The sequence below is a fragment of the Aythya fuligula genome, chromosome 15 (genome assembly GCF_009819795.1).
Source record: "Aythya fuligula isolate bAytFul2 chromosome 15, bAytFul2.pri, whole genome shotgun sequence".
Taxonomy (NCBI): domain Eukaryota; kingdom Metazoa; phylum Chordata; class Aves; order Anseriformes; family Anatidae; genus Aythya; species Aythya fuligula.
Genome location: NC_045573.1, coordinates 662,419 through 679,973, shown reverse-complemented (window position 1 = coordinate 679,973; position 17,555 = coordinate 662,419). Strand labels below are relative to the sequence as shown.

Below are 17,555 nucleotides of genomic sequence, written 5' to 3'. Positions count from 1 at the left end.
CTGTCCGTGTCCTGCCAAAGTACATGCTGTTCCGATTTACCATAGGTGTGAGAGGGGTGAATCTCATTGTTTGTGCCTCTCCCATCCTTTTCCTGGCTTGTAACTAGAAAGTGAGGATTTTTTGAAGCTGTTCTTGCCCACTGTTACAGCAGTTCACAGGGCAAATAGCCCTGGGCAGGCACCCAGCTGGGGCTAAAGGTTTGAGGTGCTGGAGGCTGCCTGCGCTGCCAGCTCCTCGCTGAGACCTGCTGCTGCCTCTCCTGTCACTGCATGGGGTGCCCTGCGATGGGACCCGCTGGGGGCTGCACGGGAGGGCTGCCTGCCCGATGTGCCCCCACCTCCCCGTCCCTGCAGCACGTCTCGCTGCTGCCAGCTCCTCCTCGGTCCCGGTATTTCAGCAGCACCAGGAGCAGGCTCAGGTGGTTCTCAGGGGTTCTGCCCTGCAGAAAAGCGCCTGGCATCCCTTTGCAGCATCTTTCTGTATGGACAGCTGTTTGGGTTCCCCTGCGACTGGCTCTCTTGGAAGTGATGCTGATAATGTCTGTTGGGGAGAGCACGGGGATACGTGCCCAGGCTCTTGCTGTCAGCTCTCCTGGTGGCTTCCTGCATGAGCCCGGGCACATTGCTGTATTGCCTTGATGGAGGGGGCAGTGTTTTTTCACTTGCAAAATCATTTGGAGGTCTTCCCCACGGAAAGTATGGGTTGGTCTGTGCCTGTGGGGTTGGTGGGGAAGGGTGTCAGTCGCTTGTTTCTGGGTCAGCTGTTGTGGGACGAAGCACTGCCACCGCACAGGGCTCTCCTTTTCCGTGAAGGAGCCAGGCCGTGGCTGGCAGCGTTGGGTAAGACAAGCATTCCTTTCGGGAGAGGGGAAGCGAGGAGCTGAAAAGTCTAGGACAACTCTTGTAAGAACTGGATTCCTCTGTCTGTAGCAAGTTTCCTAACCACCTTTCATCTGCCCTGTCACTGCAGTTGTTGTCACTTGCTGAGCTCTGGCTGTCCCCAGGATCCTTACGGTGCCCACTTGCACAATGCCTCTGGTGGCCTGGAGCGGCCGTGTCAGCAGGCTCTTGGTGGGGGAACCAACAAATACAGCCCTGGGGCAGCCAGCAGATGTTCTAAGAAGGGGCACCCTAAATCTGGATTCCTCGTATCCTTTATTTTAGGTATTCTTTGGCTGCAGGTGACTGCAAACTACCCCTACTTTTCCACTCCTCACCCTAGTTGGAATCAGAGGCAGGTGAGGCTGCTTACCCGCCCCGGAGGCTGCAGCTGGGGGATGAGTTCTGCTTGCTGAGCTCTGACTTACTGCTCCAATTCACACGGAGTCTGGTGCTGGAGGATTGAAGTGTTTTTTGTTAAAGTTCTTTTTCTGATGTAGCATAGCAAATCTGTTCTCTGCTTCGTCTATGGAAGGTAATCGTGTGTTGTTACTATCTGAGGCAAAACTTCTGGAGGAATTGTTCCAGGTGCTATAAAAGGCCTTTTAAAAATACCAGCTGGTTCAAGTGGAATGGTTAGGAATGGCACCAAGACCAACACCAGAAAAAACAAATGTACCAAGAACGTGATCGCTAAAGCAGAATGGCTTCAGCATACAGAAACCTGCCTGCCGGTGGCAGCTGCTGGCATCACAGTTGGTGTGTTTCCTTGTAATTCTGTCTCCTGGCATTGTTTTGTTATTTAAGAACTGGAATTTAACTTAAAGACAGTGGTTAAGTGTCCTGTTCTTGGAATCACCAAGTGAAACTGGAAAATGTCTGTAAAACTTGTAGGTATCAGAAGGAGTAGAAAATCAAAACTTAATTGTAAATTGCCATTGTTTTTTGGAGGTAATCATAAAGTTTAAAAAAATCATTAGTCAAGTCTTTTGAAAATGAAGGCTACAAATATTCCAGCACATTGTCTTGTAACGGCAACTGCAGCCTTAGACCAGCAATCCACCAGTCATTAAGGGTTTGACTTTTTCAAAGAATTTTGAACAGAGAAATTCCTCGCAGAGAAGGAGCGGGCAGTGACAGTGCAGCCTCACCAAAGCCATTGTCCCCAGTTGACTGGGATAGCAGGAAGCAAAAGCTCATTCTCTCAGAATTGCAGGAGGCCTTTGGAGTAAATAGAATAACCCCAAATGCAGTCGATAATTTTGATTCTCCTTTTCCTTCTGTGACATTGGCACTGGCAGCTGCAGCTTTCTAATGCAAGAAAGATCTAAAATTCCTAAAATCTGGTGATGGTGTTTGGTTTTTATATACCTGCTCCCTTCAACTTTTCAGGTTCTTGCTTATTTCCTAACTTCAGGGAGGTTCCTGTGGTGGCGGCAGCGTGCAGCCCCCGTTCATTTACCACTGCAACCCCTGACCCTGGAGATGCATTGCTGCCTTATCCCTTAAGCAGCTGAAAGAAACTCCTGTTGTGGAAGTGATTTGTAATTCGAACACTTGAGGACTTCACGCTCCAGACAGTTTGTCAAGGTATATCTGTCTCTCTGTATCTTACCTTGTTTGTTGATAGGCGCAGAAAAGGAAATGTAAGCAGAAAGACCGTGGGCAATGGTAACTGGTTCTAGCCTGTGCAAACGAGGTAACCTGTAACAGGCTCCTATTTTAGAAACAGATCATAATGAAAGGCTCCAGGAATTTAATAAACCAAATGAAAGGCTTTGCTTTTCTAACCCGTGCTTTCACCTGTGCGTGTGCAGGAACCTTCCGCCTGGCAGAAAGACAGAAATTGGGCAGTGCAAACAGCAGGAACAAAAACCGGGGGAAAACAGAACAGGGGACCCTTAGAGAGATGATTGTGTCCAGGCCAGCATCTCCTCCCTACCCAGTCTGGCCCTGCGGTTGTCATGGTTTATGGCTCAGTGTGCTCAAGATGCGGTGCTTGGGGCCGGGTCCTTGTCTGAACGTGGGGATCAGCCATGGGGGCTGCTGCCAGCCGTGCTGCGGGGCACTCGGTGCTCTCTGTCCCCACGCAGGGGCAGCGCTGGAGGCACGCGGGCGCTGTCCTGGTGGTTTTGGGCAGCTGGGCACCCTGCTGCCACCATGGGCGTTGGCAGCATCCACCCGTGAGCAGCACAAAGCCCTCGTCACGCTGCCACCAAGCACGGCGTGCTGCGAGAGCCCCCGGCACCCCCAGGGGCATGGCACCCACCTTCACACCCACCCGCGGGGAATGCGCCGGGGCCCACGAGGAAGGACGGCGCTGGGACCGGCTGCCCCGGGACCCGCAGCCGTCACGCCACGCTGGGAACCATGCCCAGGACATCAAGTTCCCAGTCCTGTGATTTAACCACACGATCATGTTTCCTCTTGAAGTTTTGCACAACTACTTCAGCAACGCAGATCCTCAGCGTGGCTGCGATGGGCACAGAGCCCCCGGGAAGGCGCGGTGCCAGCAGCCCGGTGCCGGTGCCCTGGGCTCAGCGCCCTGTGCAGGCAGCAGCGAGGTCAGGCGAGTGCAGCCCCTCGCCCTCTGCCCCGAGAGATGCTGCTCAGCACCCTGCCAGGCTGAGCTCCACCCTCTGCCACCAGGAACCTCTCTAAAGGAGACTTTTCAATTAATTTGTTTATTTATTGCCAAGAATGGTACTGTAAATGGCTTGGCGCTTCCTCTCCACGCCTGAAGCTTTATCAAGTCTGGAGTACTTATCTCTGACACACATTAACCGGTGTGCTCACCTCAGGGCGAGCATTAACAACAACTGAGCAGCAAACAGACTGCAGAGCGTGCAAGCCTCCAAGCAGCAAAAGGATGTTCTTTTCACTCTGTTTACATCAGAGCCATTTAGACATGGAATTACGGTGATCTCCAGTCAAAAGCAGTCTGGGGCCCTGCAGATCTGGCTCAGCCCACGCTGCAGCACACACTTGCAGCACAAACTGCAGTCTCTGTCCAACGGGCTGTGACAGTTCCTGCTCCTGCACCTTGGAGGGCTCCTGGGTCCCCTCCCAGCGCCGCTGCCTTGCAGTGCTGCTTCCTCGTGCCTCTGGCAGCCTCTGGCACCGCAGCCCCTTGGGCAGACCCAGGAGCTCGGCATCCTCCAAGCTGCCCAGGAGGAAGAGCTCCACGCATGCCTGTGCACATGGCTGCTCATCGGAGAGAAACGGGGTTATTATATCACCAGTCGATTCATACAAGCTCTGTGTGCTAAAGCCAGAGCCTGACGCAGGCTCTGAGATTTATTGCAGGATTTATTAGAGCGCTTCTTCACAGTGAACATTTTAGGGGAGGGGAGGAGAGCGAGGGCTTTCGGCTCCTTCCTGATTTTGCCAAAGCGTTGGAGGCTGCTCAGTGAGCTGTGAACCGAGCACGGCAGCAGCAGCAGCTCAGTCCGCGGGGGCAGCGGGCGCGCTGCTTACTCGGTCTCCGCGTCGCTGTCCGGGCCCAGGGCGTCCAGCGGCCGCACGCGCAGCGAGTCGTAGTTGGGTGGGGGGGTGCCGGGCTCGGGGGGCAGCACCTCGGCCCCTGGGCTGGGGACAGGGCTGGCCTCCTCGTGCTGGAAGCCCAGGTTCGTGTGAGCCTCCACCAGCTCCGACACCGTGGGCGGTGCGTCCGGGTACCGCGCCTGCGCCCGCTTCTGCTTCAGGCCTTTGCACCAGCCGATGATGTTGATAACAGTGATCCACAGGGAGTCTATGATGATTTCCCCGAACTCTATGAGGCACAGCACGGAGCCACCCATCCAGAACCCGAACTGGCCTCCCAGGTTCGACAGCAGCCAGACAATCTGCAGGTGGGAGAGTGGGACAGAGAGGTGACGTGGGGCTGCTGGTGCCGTGAGCTCTGGTGCCGAGCTCACAGGACCCTGCGGCAGCACTGCACGAAGCGAGCGCGGGGCACTCACCGTCGTGGCAGCAGACTCCGAGATGGTCCGGTAGTTGTACTCCTGGAAGTAGATGTTCAGCTTGATGATGCCAGTCCTGCAACACAGGACGGGAGCTCAGAGCAAGTCACGCTGCGGGCGTCCCATGGGCACGCACCGCCCGCTGCACAGGGGGAGGGCAGCTCCCAGCCCAACAGCAGGAACCTCTGCCCACTGCGGGGAAAAGCCCAGCAGCGTTCCCCACTGCACGACACGTGCTGGGGGAGGGATGTGGCTCTGCTCCTGCAAAAGCACTTATGCACCTGGAACCTTCTCCAGGGCTGCCCGCTGTGGTTTTTTCCCAGCTGTCTTAGTTGGTCTGAAGCCTCCCCTGAGCACTGCACTGCTTGTGCTCCAGTGCTGCTTGTGCTCCAGCCGCAGGGACACAGCAGCCGCATCGTGCAACAGCCCCAGGGCAGCGGGAGCCCAGGCCCTGGTTCTGCCCTCAGCAGCCAGTCAGGGCACACACGGAGCTGCTGGCGAGGCTGGGTGGTGCTGGCGAGGTGTTTGCTCACCATGCAGAAGTTAAGCATCTTCTTTTTGTTTTGCTCTGATTTGTTTTTAGGGCCTGGCATTAGGGCAGGACCCGGTTGGAGCTTTGTACCAGCCCAGGCTGTGTTGCAATGCGTGGGTTAACGCAGGGCTCCTCAGCCTCCACAAGAACTGGCTTTTCAGGCATGCTGAGCAACGAACACCACGGGAGCTGCCTGTGCTTCCCCAGTCTGCCCATTCCTTTCTTCCCCGCAACTCAGGGCTTAGGTTATCGAGGGATAACTCATCAGCCACCCTGCTTTTGGTGTAACCCCCTCCTGCTGCTGCTGTTGGCAATTTGGAGGCATAAGTATAAAGGGATGAACGCAGCACTACAGGAGCTGAACCCTTGCAGAGCAGCACATCAGAGCTTCCAGGCTGCTGTATGGGACCAGCTGGAAGCATAGCTCATGTTCATGTTAATTTAACTCCACGTTCGCAGTTGTGTCTGACCCCGTTTGTTACTGTGGGGAGCACACGATGTGCGCGAGGTGCGTTTCTTGCTTCATGTATTTTCCAGGCAAGCGTGTGCCGAATCTTGTTCTACTTTCTGCATTAGCAGTGTGCGCTCTGGCTCATGGCCAAGGCACGCGTTCAACTAATGTAGGCAGGCTCGACAGAGAAGATACAATGGTTGTGCTTTTCGGTTACCTGTCCAGGGTCACATTTGTTGACATGTCCCTTTCGTAAGACAAAATATGGAAAATCCAGTCCTAGGGAAACAGAACTAATTCAGAACAGAGAAGCAGCATCCTGTCTAAGCACTTGCCAGGGCAGGAACCCAGGGCAGTAAGAAACCTGTCCTGAATAGTCCTGTTTTAATCCAGCTCTGTTGGATTAAAAACACTGAGTAACGTGTTGGTCGAGTGTCCTCCGTCCCACTCCCACTCGGTGGTTTGTGCAGGGGTTACAGCACGTCACCACGCTGCCTCCACTGACTCTGTGTCCACAGATGGTGTCTGGCTGCAGGGGTGTTCTGGTTTAACGTGGTGAGTTCATAAGGCACTCGTCCCATGTGCTTAGAAGGAGGCAAAGGCAATTAGCAGGAGCTTGTGGCAGAAGGTGGTGCATGTTTACCCATTCCTAACTCCTGCGCTTGGCAACTTGTAGATGCCTTTGCTCAAGCACAGTTGCTGTGGCTGCGTTTATGCAGTGGTAGCAGTTGTGCTGGCTGTCGTTTTATCAATTCAGGATTAGAGATTATTGTTAAGATAAAGTTTTTCTGTAAGAGCTGTGTGTGAAGTCCTTGGTGGCCATGTGCCGGAATAAATTGAATCACAGTGCATGTCTGAAATCTCCTCTGAAATCAGTTCTAACCGACTCCGTGTCACGAGGCACACCGTACCGAGCAGGGTTTGCCTTGGGAGCCGTGCTGCCCGCCTGGAGGATGCAGGCACGGCGTGCTGTGAGGCGGGGAGCCAGCGGGGCAGCAAAGCCTCTGGTGCGTGGCGGTGGCAAGAGGCAGGGCTGCACACCTAGCATCGATGCCGGGTAATCCTGAGTGCTTAGTGCATGGTCCAAACGAGTATTTGTTCTCTCTTTAGGGAGCCCACGAGACCTGACTGCCCCTGCAGCCTCCACCACCCTCGTGCTGTGGGCAGGTGGCCCCGTTCCTGGCTGCTCTCTGCTCCCAATGGCATGAAGCCTCAAGGTGACAGCTCCCAGTGAGTGCACTGCAGACCCCGACTGGGCGGCGTGTGCGAGGCAGGGCTGAAGGTAAGCACCCGTGCCCTGTGCCGTGCCAGCGATATTGGAGGAGGAAAGCCTGTGCCATGCCCTGCCTGCACTTGCCTGGCAGGGAGCGTGGGCACTCAGCTTTGCTCTGTTGTCACCCCTTGTGCCTCATGCTCTGGGGTTAGGCTCTGTCTGCAAGCTGAAAATGTGTAATTTAGCAAAGAGGCCCTTGTTACCTGGGCATTAACTCTAAAAGTACTGAGTGATTCACATGGTTAAGAACGGGTAGTTATTAATGGCTATTTCAAAACAAGAAATCAGTGTTACCTCTGAAGCTTCAGATGGCCAGTCTGCCATAGAGATGGTCATTTTATACTGCGTGTCGCTAGGAAGAAGGGGGAAAGAACATTAACACACAAGTCACTGGAACTTCAGTTCTCATTCAGATAAGCAACCCCACTCAGTTTTCTGCAATTTTAAGGAGGTCAGAATTGATGGGAGACAAAATGCAGGATTCTTTTACCTCTACAGCTGCCAGAAATAGTCAAAGTACTTACTTGCATGTTTCCTTACAAGAGTCAATGCAAATTTGTCTCTGTCTTATACTTGATCTCAGTGATGAATAGCAGTATGCTGTTTGGTGAAAACAAAAAATCGAAGCTTCTGTTTAGATAAGAACTGCACTTACTGGATTATATTCATTTCATAGATTCAATTCTAATTTCTCAATAGTGATAAACGCGCGCCCAGGCCCTCCCTCCTGCGTGCCAGTGCCCTGGGAAGGCCGTACTGTCAGCTTTGTTCGTGCTCTTACCCCAGCCTGGGTTATCGTCGTTGTTGCAGTAAGTTACCCCTTCGGGTAAAGGAAACATGTAGTGACCGCATCCACAGATCTCAGCCATGTGATTTTGGAAACAGGAACGCAGGCAGGCCTGGAAAAAGGTAAGAGGGAGCTGCTTAGAAGTGGGGTGTACTTCCCTGGTGATCTCTGTGTTGCTGCTGTCCGTGTTTGCTATGTGAATTAGCCTGCTCCCAGGCACGTTCCTTCCAGGGGCTCTCTTGCACCAAGTAGAAGGTTTTGTAGCTCCATACAGAGAGAAAGCTGCCTCTGCCATGGGAGCCATCCTACAGAGATGCTCCTCCAGCCTGTGCCAAGCGTCTCCGGGTGCTGCAGCACAGCGTGGCAGCCCCTCACAGCGGCACTGTGTTCGTGGTCTGTCATAGAGCAGTGATTCCAATGGAAAGAAGAGGTTGGTGAGTAAGCTGTCATGTTTATAGCTGCACTGCAATTACATTTCTTTTTATGTTGCATTTTTACTACTACTCTGGTTTTTAAGCTAAATTGTAGTGGCAAGTTAACGTGGGTAATTCACCTCGCAAGAGTAGAAGGGAGCTGCATGCCTGCTCCCAGCTGCACAGGGAACTGCTCAATTCTTAATTATTTTAGGGTATTGTGGAAGCAATATAGAGTTTCCAAAAAGGAATAAAAATGTTCTGTTTTATCCACAGACACAGCTGTTGTCTCCAGGTTTTATATCACATATTGACAAAGGGTTGGTTTCCACTTGAAAGCCAAGACTTTAAAAATACTTCAACAAAAAGAGCAGGCTTTAGAAATCTGAATTATCTTATCTGTGCATCTGTTTCTCTCCTTGAAGGGATTACAGCTGCGGCTCCGACAGCATGCGATCCAGGGCTGCAACACTGCCATTAGCTCAGCGAGGCATGAAGTTAATCATCAGAGATTGGAGTGGGATTTTTCATGAAACAATGCACAAAGCAATAACAAAGTCTATGAGAAGATAATTGAATTTAACAGTTTCAGGTAGGTAGGACAGTCAGAGAATGTCTATGTAACATGAAATGCTTACAGAATTCACTATAATCATGGAGTGATAAAAAAGGCTGGTGTTGCTGAGAGGTCTCTGAAGTGACACGAATTATGCGGACATAGTACCCTGGCCAGTGTTTAGCAACTTTTAAATAATAACGCAATCATTTCAAGTATTTGCTTAAACATTATACAAGCATCTTAAAAAGTAGGGTAAAGTGGTCCAATTGTTATAATTATATAAAGGCAGAAATGCAAAAAGCCTGCTAGACCAAACCCCTTCAACTTGTCTGAGATGTATTCTTCAGTCATTTGTAAATAACCACGAAAATGTTTTTGGTGTTTTCTTTATTGCCAGATCTCACCCCTAAGGACTGTTTCTCCCTTATGTTATAGCCTGTTACAAATTAACCAGTGTTTGATGTTTACACTATATTTTTATTACAGATTCAAGGTTTACAAACACTCAACTTTCTCATCCCAATTTTAAAGTGAAGAAAAGACAAAGGTCTGTCTTCGCTTCCTGTACAAACTAAGCAGCCCTTCTCAGTGTAAAAATTGACTTATTTCTCTCAGAAAGAGAAGGATTAAAAAAGAAGAGGTGTGTTCAGGAGAGCGATCCCTCCCGCATGTTTATCCCTGTCAGGGCAGTAGCACCATTATGTGCCTACACAAAATACAAGCTGCTTTGCACCTTAGGGCAGCAGAGCAGCAGCGTGGTTAAAGCCAGCAGCATGACAGTTACCCAGGTAGCTGTTATCCGCCTGGAGCAGCAGGAGGCATCCTGCTTCGTGACAAGCTGCGCTCTCAGCAAAGCCTCCTAGCACTGCAGTCACCTGGGCACAGCACTGGCACTGGCACAGCGGCACGTGAGGGCATGCTGACTGCTCAGTAACCCCGGGAGTTTAAAGAAGTTCGCGTGTTGAACACAGGTAATGATTGCACGCCCGCCCCTTGCAGTTGATCTCCTTATAATTAAAAGATTTCAGCCAAGCATGGAAATTGTAGAAGAAGATATTCTCACAGCTGAAAAGAAATTAATTGCCTCAGTGACATGGCAGGATCAGGTATTCTTTAAAGGACCCCTGGAAGGAGAAAGCTGAAGTGGCAGGCGGCCGGCACGTGCAGCATTAGCGAGGCACTGACCCCTTCAGGAGCAACACCAAAGAACCAGGATGTGTTAATGGGAGTGGGGGCACCCGGCTCGCCTCCTCTCGCTTTGGTGTTTTCAGGTGAGAGGAACCTTTCGTGGGGGGAGCTGAGCTGAGGCAGCAGTGTGCAATGAGACCAGCTTTAAATCGTGGTCGTATGTCAAGGTAAAAACATTTTGCTTTTTGGTCTGCAAATCAGCGCTCTGCTGGTACATTGCCTTTACCAGGGTGCCTAACAACAGAGATGCTGGGGGATTTTCTGTGTTACGGCTTTTGAGAAAATTACAGCAATGCCCGTTTTCATCCCTCTCAAAATGAAACAAACTTCATGCCTAGATAAGGCAAAAATTACTAATACTGCTTCCTTGCTATGTGAGCTGCTTTGGAACAGGAATGAGGACTGTACGTTACACTAAACTGCGTTGTCTGCCAAAGCAATATTCCTAATAGTTTGATGTAACTTTGAATAATTACGTCATTAGGTTTTGATCCTGCAACACAGAGTGTAAATACAGTGACTTCACTGGATTGTTTCCAAACCCGGGGCTACTGCATGTTCAGACCTGAGTTCTGATTTATTACCAGAAAAGAAGGTTCCCGTGCTTAGGTTATGCTTCCTTCCTTATCACTGCTGAGCCTCCAGTAACCTGACAAGCCAGTCAAAATCTGCAACTGCTTTGAAGATTTCCCCTGAACATCTTTGTTTGATTTAAAATCATGTTTTACCTGTATGGAGTAGGAAGTATTGTATTCGCTGTAAAGGTTTTTTACAGGGACATCAGACCCATTCATGGTACAGTCACTGTAGGGGTAGCCCATCCGCTCTAGTTCATCCTGAAAGAAAACCAAGACAGCAAACGTGAGGTTATTGCTCCCCTGAGCACCTGGGGCTGCTTTTCCAGATATTCTGTAATTCCCATATGTAATTCCCTGCTGGCTTTGAAAAAAACCTCAGAGAATCGCTGTCATCTTGTGCTCTGGCACCTCTGCTCTAGGAGAACCAGAGGCCCAGAGCGGGTGCCCTGGCCAGAGTTGCCAGCCAGAACTTGGGCTCTGGAGTGACATGCCAACAGCATGTGTTAGCGAGGAACCTTCTGACATAGTGTGAGAGGAGGGAACAATGACCTGGGCTCAATATTTTGGCTTTAATAAAGCACTTTGCCAGGACAGTTACATAAAAGTCTCCGTAAACTTTTCCAGCCCATAGCTAGAGCACGCCTTGACTCTTTTGGTTTGAGCCAGTTCAGCCAAGACTTAAAACAAACTTGGTTGCGCTCCCATCAGATAACATTATTCTCAGACAATCTGCTCTAGAGGAATGCCACACATACCACCAACACGCCGATGGAGGTTTCCGTCCCAGCCATCGCATAGATGCCCTGATCCTTGAGGAATGGGAAGCTCTTCTGTTGATGCAGCATCAGCCGTGCCCCAGCAGCAGATGACAGGTAGGGGATGTAGTCCTGCTGGCTGATGTCCAGAATCAGCTTCAGCCCTGTGGCACCGAACAAAATATTCTGAACAGGAATAGCATCAAAATTCAGGTCTTTATTAAAAAACAACAACAAAACACCTGAGCATCTTTTCCTCTCACTGTGCACAGAAATCTCCAGTCCTTGGGGGAAGAACCCAAGCCTGTCTGCCACAGCAGTGTTACACGTGCATAAATACACATGATGGCAAATGCACAGAACGGAAATATCTCACTGAGTGTTCAGCCATTCCCTCAGATACTTTGGCTATCCAGATGTTACACTTCTGCTAACTGTAGTCACGTTACTTCTCTCTATGCAACAGATTTCCATTCTGGGGACTTATACCCTCTGGAAAACAGTTATTCCCTGCTGTAGTGCTCTGTTGAAAAAGAAATTACAAATCTGTTACAGATAACAGAAATTGCCATTGAGAGACAGAATAATTCCCAGCGCTTCTGTTCCTTTAACTCTTTCTTTAGTGGAGCTTTCTCTTACCAAACTCGGCTCCAGGGTTGGAAGAATTCAAAGCCTCTTTGTCCATGCCCCAGTTAAAGATGTAGCAGTTACCGTGGTCTGGGTGATAGATTTGGGTGAAATTCCTGGAAGAATCATGCGCATAAAACTGTGACTCTCAGGGAGAACTGAAGGGTTATCAAATAACGGATGTGGTGAGACTGGCTTTTGGCAGCTAGCTCTGGGATTCACTTTAAATTGCTTCATTTGTTGAACACTTGAATAGAAATTTCAGCTGATGTAATTCCAATCAATCTGCTGTTGGAAACAAAGAAAAGCCAGGTACTGACATGTACCGAGGCACAGCTGTTGAGGATAATGCTCTGTCGTAATGGAAAAGAATAGCCTGCCATGCAGATGAGACCAAAAATACTGGCTTGATCTCAGCTATAGTAACAGGCTTTGGCTTGTGTCATATCTCATTCTTTGATACTAATTCTCTGTTGCCTTCTTTGCAGAAGTGGTATTGCTGGCAGGATTCCGTGAAGCCTGGGTTGCTGCTGTGCACTTGAATTTCTCAAAACTGTATATATAAATTCGGCATTCACAAGAAACAGTGATGGATAAAATGCATTTCTCAGAGCCTTGCGTAAAAAGATAAGGTGTAACTGAGGGCTGTGTCTCTGTGCTGACTCAACACCTGAGCTGGCAGCGATTATTGCTAAATTCCTAGTGAAGGTCTCATCGGTGCTGCTAGCCTCAATACATCGTGAGCAAAATGGCCCATCCAAACTAAACACCAAGCCACTATCCAAAAATACCATTTCAGCCAGGATCGCATCCAGAAACCATCTGGGAAATGCTGTTATATATACTTTAAAAACTAGAAAATAAAAATGCTGTCCTGCCTTCAGCATCCTGCACCACTCCTGATGTGCCAGGAAGGGCTCAGTGTGTACCTACTTGTAGTTGCAGGGTTCAGCCCCGTAGAGACATGCCAGGATCATGTCCTCTGCCTGGTAGCCCATCCTGATTCTTTCTTGCAGTGGGACTTTGGAGAGGATGCTGGTGGACTGCAGGATGTACCATTCCGTCACTGCCTGCGCTGCGCTGGTGAAGTTCCTGTAGGTGCAGTTGTTGGAGCCCTGGTGGCTGCACTGGAGACACACACAGTCAGCTCCTGCCCCGGTGCCAGCCCTGTCCACTGGTCCTGAGGGACCAAAGCTGCGGCCAGGCAGGAGCTGAGGGAACGGCGGCCACATCTGAACGTGCTCAACAGGTGGGTCAGAGAGCGATACCACATGGAGTGGGGGTTGGAAGGGGCCTTAAGGATCATCTAGTTCCAACTAGATGCCACCCGCTAGATTGGGGGCCCTTTCCCAGGGATGTTTCCCAACTGGACAGCTTCTCCATCAGTCCCAGAGGTTACCTCACCATGCTTACAGAAAACATCATGTTTTGCTCAATTCTTGAAGGCTGCAGTTGCCTCAGCTTCCAAGATCTCGGCCTGTAACACTGCCTGGCGGGACTGAGGCCATGGGAGAACAGGACGGGGGGAAGCAAGGCCACCGCGTGCCCCCACCATGCCCCTGCAGCAGGCACTGGGCAGGGGATGTGGCCGCAGCCTCTCCCCAGTGCTTTGGGTACGGGCACAGAGGAAGGGGTGGAGGTGGCAGGCAGAGCCCCCCCTCTGCCCTGCCCTGGTGCAGCGGGCAGCCCCTGGCTGGGGGCTGCTGCGTGGCGCAGGGACAGGCAGAGCCCTGCCCGCACCCACTGAGGCTGCGCCCGGCCCTCCCCGTGGCGGAGATGCTGTCGCCACTGCACCCCCTCTTACCAGCTTCACTGCCAGCTTGTACTTCTTCTCTTCGGAGGTGGTGTTGGACGGGGCAGGAGGAGCAGCAGTGGTCCCGTTCCCTGGAGCAGTCTCATTCCCTGGAGCAGTCCCATTCCCTGGAGCAGTCTCATTCCCTGGAGCAGTCCCATTCCCTGGAGCAGTCTCATTCCCTGGAGCAGTCTCATTCCCCAGAGAGATCCCGTTCTCTAGAGCAGTCCCGTTCCCCGGAGAGGTCCCGTTCCCCATAGCAGTCCCATTCCCCGGAGCGGTCCTGCTGGTCTCAAAGATCTCCACGATGACAGGGTTGTCCTTGTCATGCTCATCAATGAGCACCAGTGGAATCTGGTTCCAGAGTGCCAGATCCAGCCCCTCAGAGGCGTTGTCGCTGCCGTTCAGCAGCAGGGGTGTGATGGTGTCCCCATGCGTGGGCTGCAGGATCCTCTCCAGAGCCGCCTCGATCAGCTTGTCCAGCTCTTTCAGCAAGTGCTTCACCTCCGAGTACCTGCGGGGCAACAGACGGGCACCAGCTAGTGTAAGGGCACTCGGGACGTGGCCGGGCTCTGTCACGCTGCTGTGCCAGGCCCGTGTGGGGCTGTGGCTGCGGGGAGCTGCAGGAGGCGAGCTGCACAGCAGCACGAGGCTCTGTGCGCAGCCAGCAGGGCGCCGCGTCTCCCAGCAGCTGGGTGTAAAATCATCTGGAGATAAACAGAGTCCTTCACTGGCAAACCTCGCTCACAGCCTGTTGGCACAGGACTGCCTGTGTTGTATTTCAGCAATTCACTGCAGTTTATACAAAACAACTTTAGCAAGCAGAGAGAAAAAACAACAGATCCCTGTGCCTCAGTCGAGAGCATCTCACCTTGCGCTACGCTACTGCATGGATATAAATTTGAAGCAACCCTAGCAAAGATCAGTTGCTCCTTTGAAATTATAATTATGTTGCTGTAGCTCACAGCAGATATCACTGTTTAACTAGCTCTTAATGGCTGGAGTGTACGCGATAAGAGGTATGTTCATGGCGAGGAAAAAGAAAGGAATTGTGGGGAGAGATCACGAGACTGATTTTGATTGTGACAAGTTAGTTGAACTTCAAGTTTTCTCTGAGCCAGGGAAAGTTTACAGGGAGGCAATAACCATTATTAGATTAGCTGATACTGTAATGAGAAACAGACAAACTCGCAAGCACACAACCCCTTCTTTGGATCCGAGCCATTTGTTTTTACATTGTTCTCATTTGTTTGTTTTTTAGTGCCACTTGGTGAGTCAAAGGATAATTTTCACTGCTGCTCCTAATGTGATACCTGAGACAGGAACAGCCCCGTGTATCTTGTGCTGTAACTGCGTGTGTTCACATGCAACTGCATAAATCAGGCAAAGGAAAACTTACTTGAAGGGGTTGGCGTTGCAGACCGTGACTGCTGGGAACTTCATGGTCTTAAAGCCGATAGAGAGCGACGACGTGACGTTGTAGGAGAGGTACGTGTTAATGAGGATACCCCACTGCCAGAAGACCAGAGACGCGAAGAGCAGCGTTAAGAAAAACCAGATAACTTTCTTCTTCGGCCCCTCCTTGATGATGCGCTTGGGGCCGTGCGTGTTGGTGTTGTCGCAGTACCAGACCAGCAGCTCCTTGTAGGTGTAGCCGGGGCCCTTCTGGAGGCGGTGCAGGGCCCGGACAAAGTACTTCTTCACATTCATCCTTGTGTCTGCAAGCAGGAAAGAGAGATCAGAGCAGCTGCTTGGGGAAGCAGGGCTTCGCAGCAGGCCAAGCCCAGAGGTGCTGCCAGCGGGGCAGAACGGCAGTTGCGTGGTGACGGCCCCGGTTTGTAGCCCTGGAGAAACCTGGGGCTGGAGCTCCTCATGGCAGGCTGTGACAGTGAAACGGCCCCAAATTCTTGAGAGAGTGTAAGGGGGGACTTCTGCTTTGCAGTTCCAAAGTGGTGGATGCTGCCGTGTCCCTTTTGGTGGGGCCTCTCAGCCCCACGGGAGGGAAGCTGCTCGGGCCTGCGTGAGGTTTGTGTGCCCGGCGGTAGCGCACAGAGCCCTGGCTCCGTACACGTCCTTCCCATCCCTCGGAGGGTGGCCGTGCTGCACCCAGGTGGGCACACGGTGCCGGGGCAGCAGCAGGAGCTTCCTCCCAGCACCACCAGCAGCTGTCCTTGGAGGGCCCCTCGCAGCCTCCACCGCGCGGGGCTCCTCCGTTGGGGCGGACAGACGGACAGCCCTGTGCGAAAATGGCTTCGAATCCCCAGGCCTCTGTCATTTCAAGTTAGCCTGTAATGGGTTTCCTTGGGAGGAGGGCGGTGTTTTGCCTCCAGTATCACCCAGGTCACTGTAAAAAGCCACAAGCGCTGTTGCTGCTGCAGCCCAGCAGCGTCTGAGGGCTTTGTCAGTGCTGGACGGACCGAGCACTCACACGTGGAAACGCGCTGCTCTCACACCGTCAGGATAACCCTGCGCGGTGTTCGGCTAACGCGGGGCTTACCAGAGGGGCTCTTAAAGTGGGTGAGGAAAAAGTATTGCAGTGGGCCAGAATACCAAGGGGGGACAGGACTTAGAAACTGCAGTGTCTTTCCCAGACCAAGAATGCTGTTAAGTACATGTTGCCTGCCAGAGGAAGAACAATAGATGTTTTTTTCCCACCAAATTCCTTTGTCTTTAAGATAGTATCGGTATGTTTCTATGGCTCATGTGAGAGATGCTGCATATTTTACATTCATATTGTGAGTAAATAGAACATTTTGTGCTGCTATTTTTAAGGCGAGAATTTGTGTTACTAAATCTTAATATCCTGAGGCAGGATTTCAAAACAAAACAGAGTCAGCTACTTAGAAAATTCTCCAGACTTCAATTGTAGGGGAATAGAATTCAAGATAAATGTTGTGTGTATCACAGCATCCTAGAAGCAGTAGCACTGAACTAATACAGCAATATTTCAGTAACGAGCAGTACTCAGTACTGGGCTCGAGTCACAGGCACCAAGACGGGTCTGATTTATAAACAGTACAGTCAAAATACACTTAAAGGCAGAGAGACCAGCAAAGCAAACTAGTAAATATTTTCCACCTTTTAAGAAATCCAATAAAAGATTTAGATTAGATTAAAATTTAAAACACACCTACACTTTGCTGGGCAAAATCCAGCCCTGCTGGACCTGACTGGCTGCATGCCCTGCAATCTGTTTGCTTTCCTGCTGACACACGGCGCTGCCTGTGCGTGGAGCCTGGGCTTCTGCTGCTCTCTGAAACCTGCTAGAGAGGATCCCAGGTGCTCGGTGCACGGCTCCATCAGCTGCACATCAAGCTGAGAACACCAGAAGAAGTTGTTATTTTTAATACTGTTCCCTAAGCCTGATTTTAACAATTTTTTCCTGATGACGATATTGAGATGTGTACATGCAGTTTGAGGAGTGCATGCAGAATAAAAGTTTTGTGTCTGACTGAAGTTGCTCAATGGCCAGTTTTGAACCTGCCTTTAGTCTTTGTTCAGTTCTGCAGGAGTCACTCACACATTTATTCTCCATCTTGAATTTATTTCCATTTAACCACTTTAAGAGTATCTTTTTCTTGCTAGCAATAGCAGTGGCAAAGTGCTGCCATAGGAAAAGATGACCACGTTCAAATCAGTTTTAAGTAAAGATTAGAAAACCTTGTGGTTTGCTTTATGTCTTCAGCTCAGCAATCATAAAAACACCGTGCTGAAGGGCAGCATTTTCTCATTTTTAAGTTACACTCAGGCCATACTGTG

General features: G+C 50.9%; 1 protein-coding gene across 1 annotated transcript; it reads right to left on the bottom strand.

Annotated features, from left to right (window-relative positions):
• Positions 1-4,352: 4,352 nt before the first annotated feature.
• On the bottom strand, positions 4,353-15,506 carry SCNN1B (sodium channel epithelial 1 subunit beta). The gene is made up of 12 exons (XM_032197728.1): positions 15,196-15,506; positions 13,809-14,310; positions 12,938-13,131; positions 12,017-12,120; positions 11,378-11,541; positions 10,773-10,880; positions 7,879-7,996; positions 7,622-7,697; positions 7,392-7,449; positions 6,042-6,103; positions 4,842-4,917; positions 4,353-4,724 (listed from the first exon to the last, which is right to left on the bottom strand). Exons 1-12 carry the CDS (start codon positions 15,504-15,506, stop codon positions 4,353-4,355), a joined length of 2,145 nt encoding a protein of 714 aa, XP_032053619.1.
• Between the last annotated feature and the right edge of the window lie 2,049 nt (positions 15,507-17,555).

Excerpts from the sequence above, each read along its gene's own strand:
- SCNN1B (XM_032197728.1), bottom strand. The coding sequence starts at position 15,506 with ATGAATGTGAAGAAGTACTTTGTCCGGGCCCTGCACCGCCTCCAGAAG. Across the intron at positions 14,311-15,195 it reads TGCAACGCCAACCCCTTCAA|GTACTCGGAGGTGAAGCACT; the intron begins GTAAGTTTTCCT and ends GTTGCCCCGCAG. Across the intron at positions 13,132-13,808 it reads ACAAGCTGGCAGTGAAGCTG|TGCAGCCACCAGGGCTCCAA; the intron begins GTAAGAGGGGGT and ends GTGTGTCTCCAG.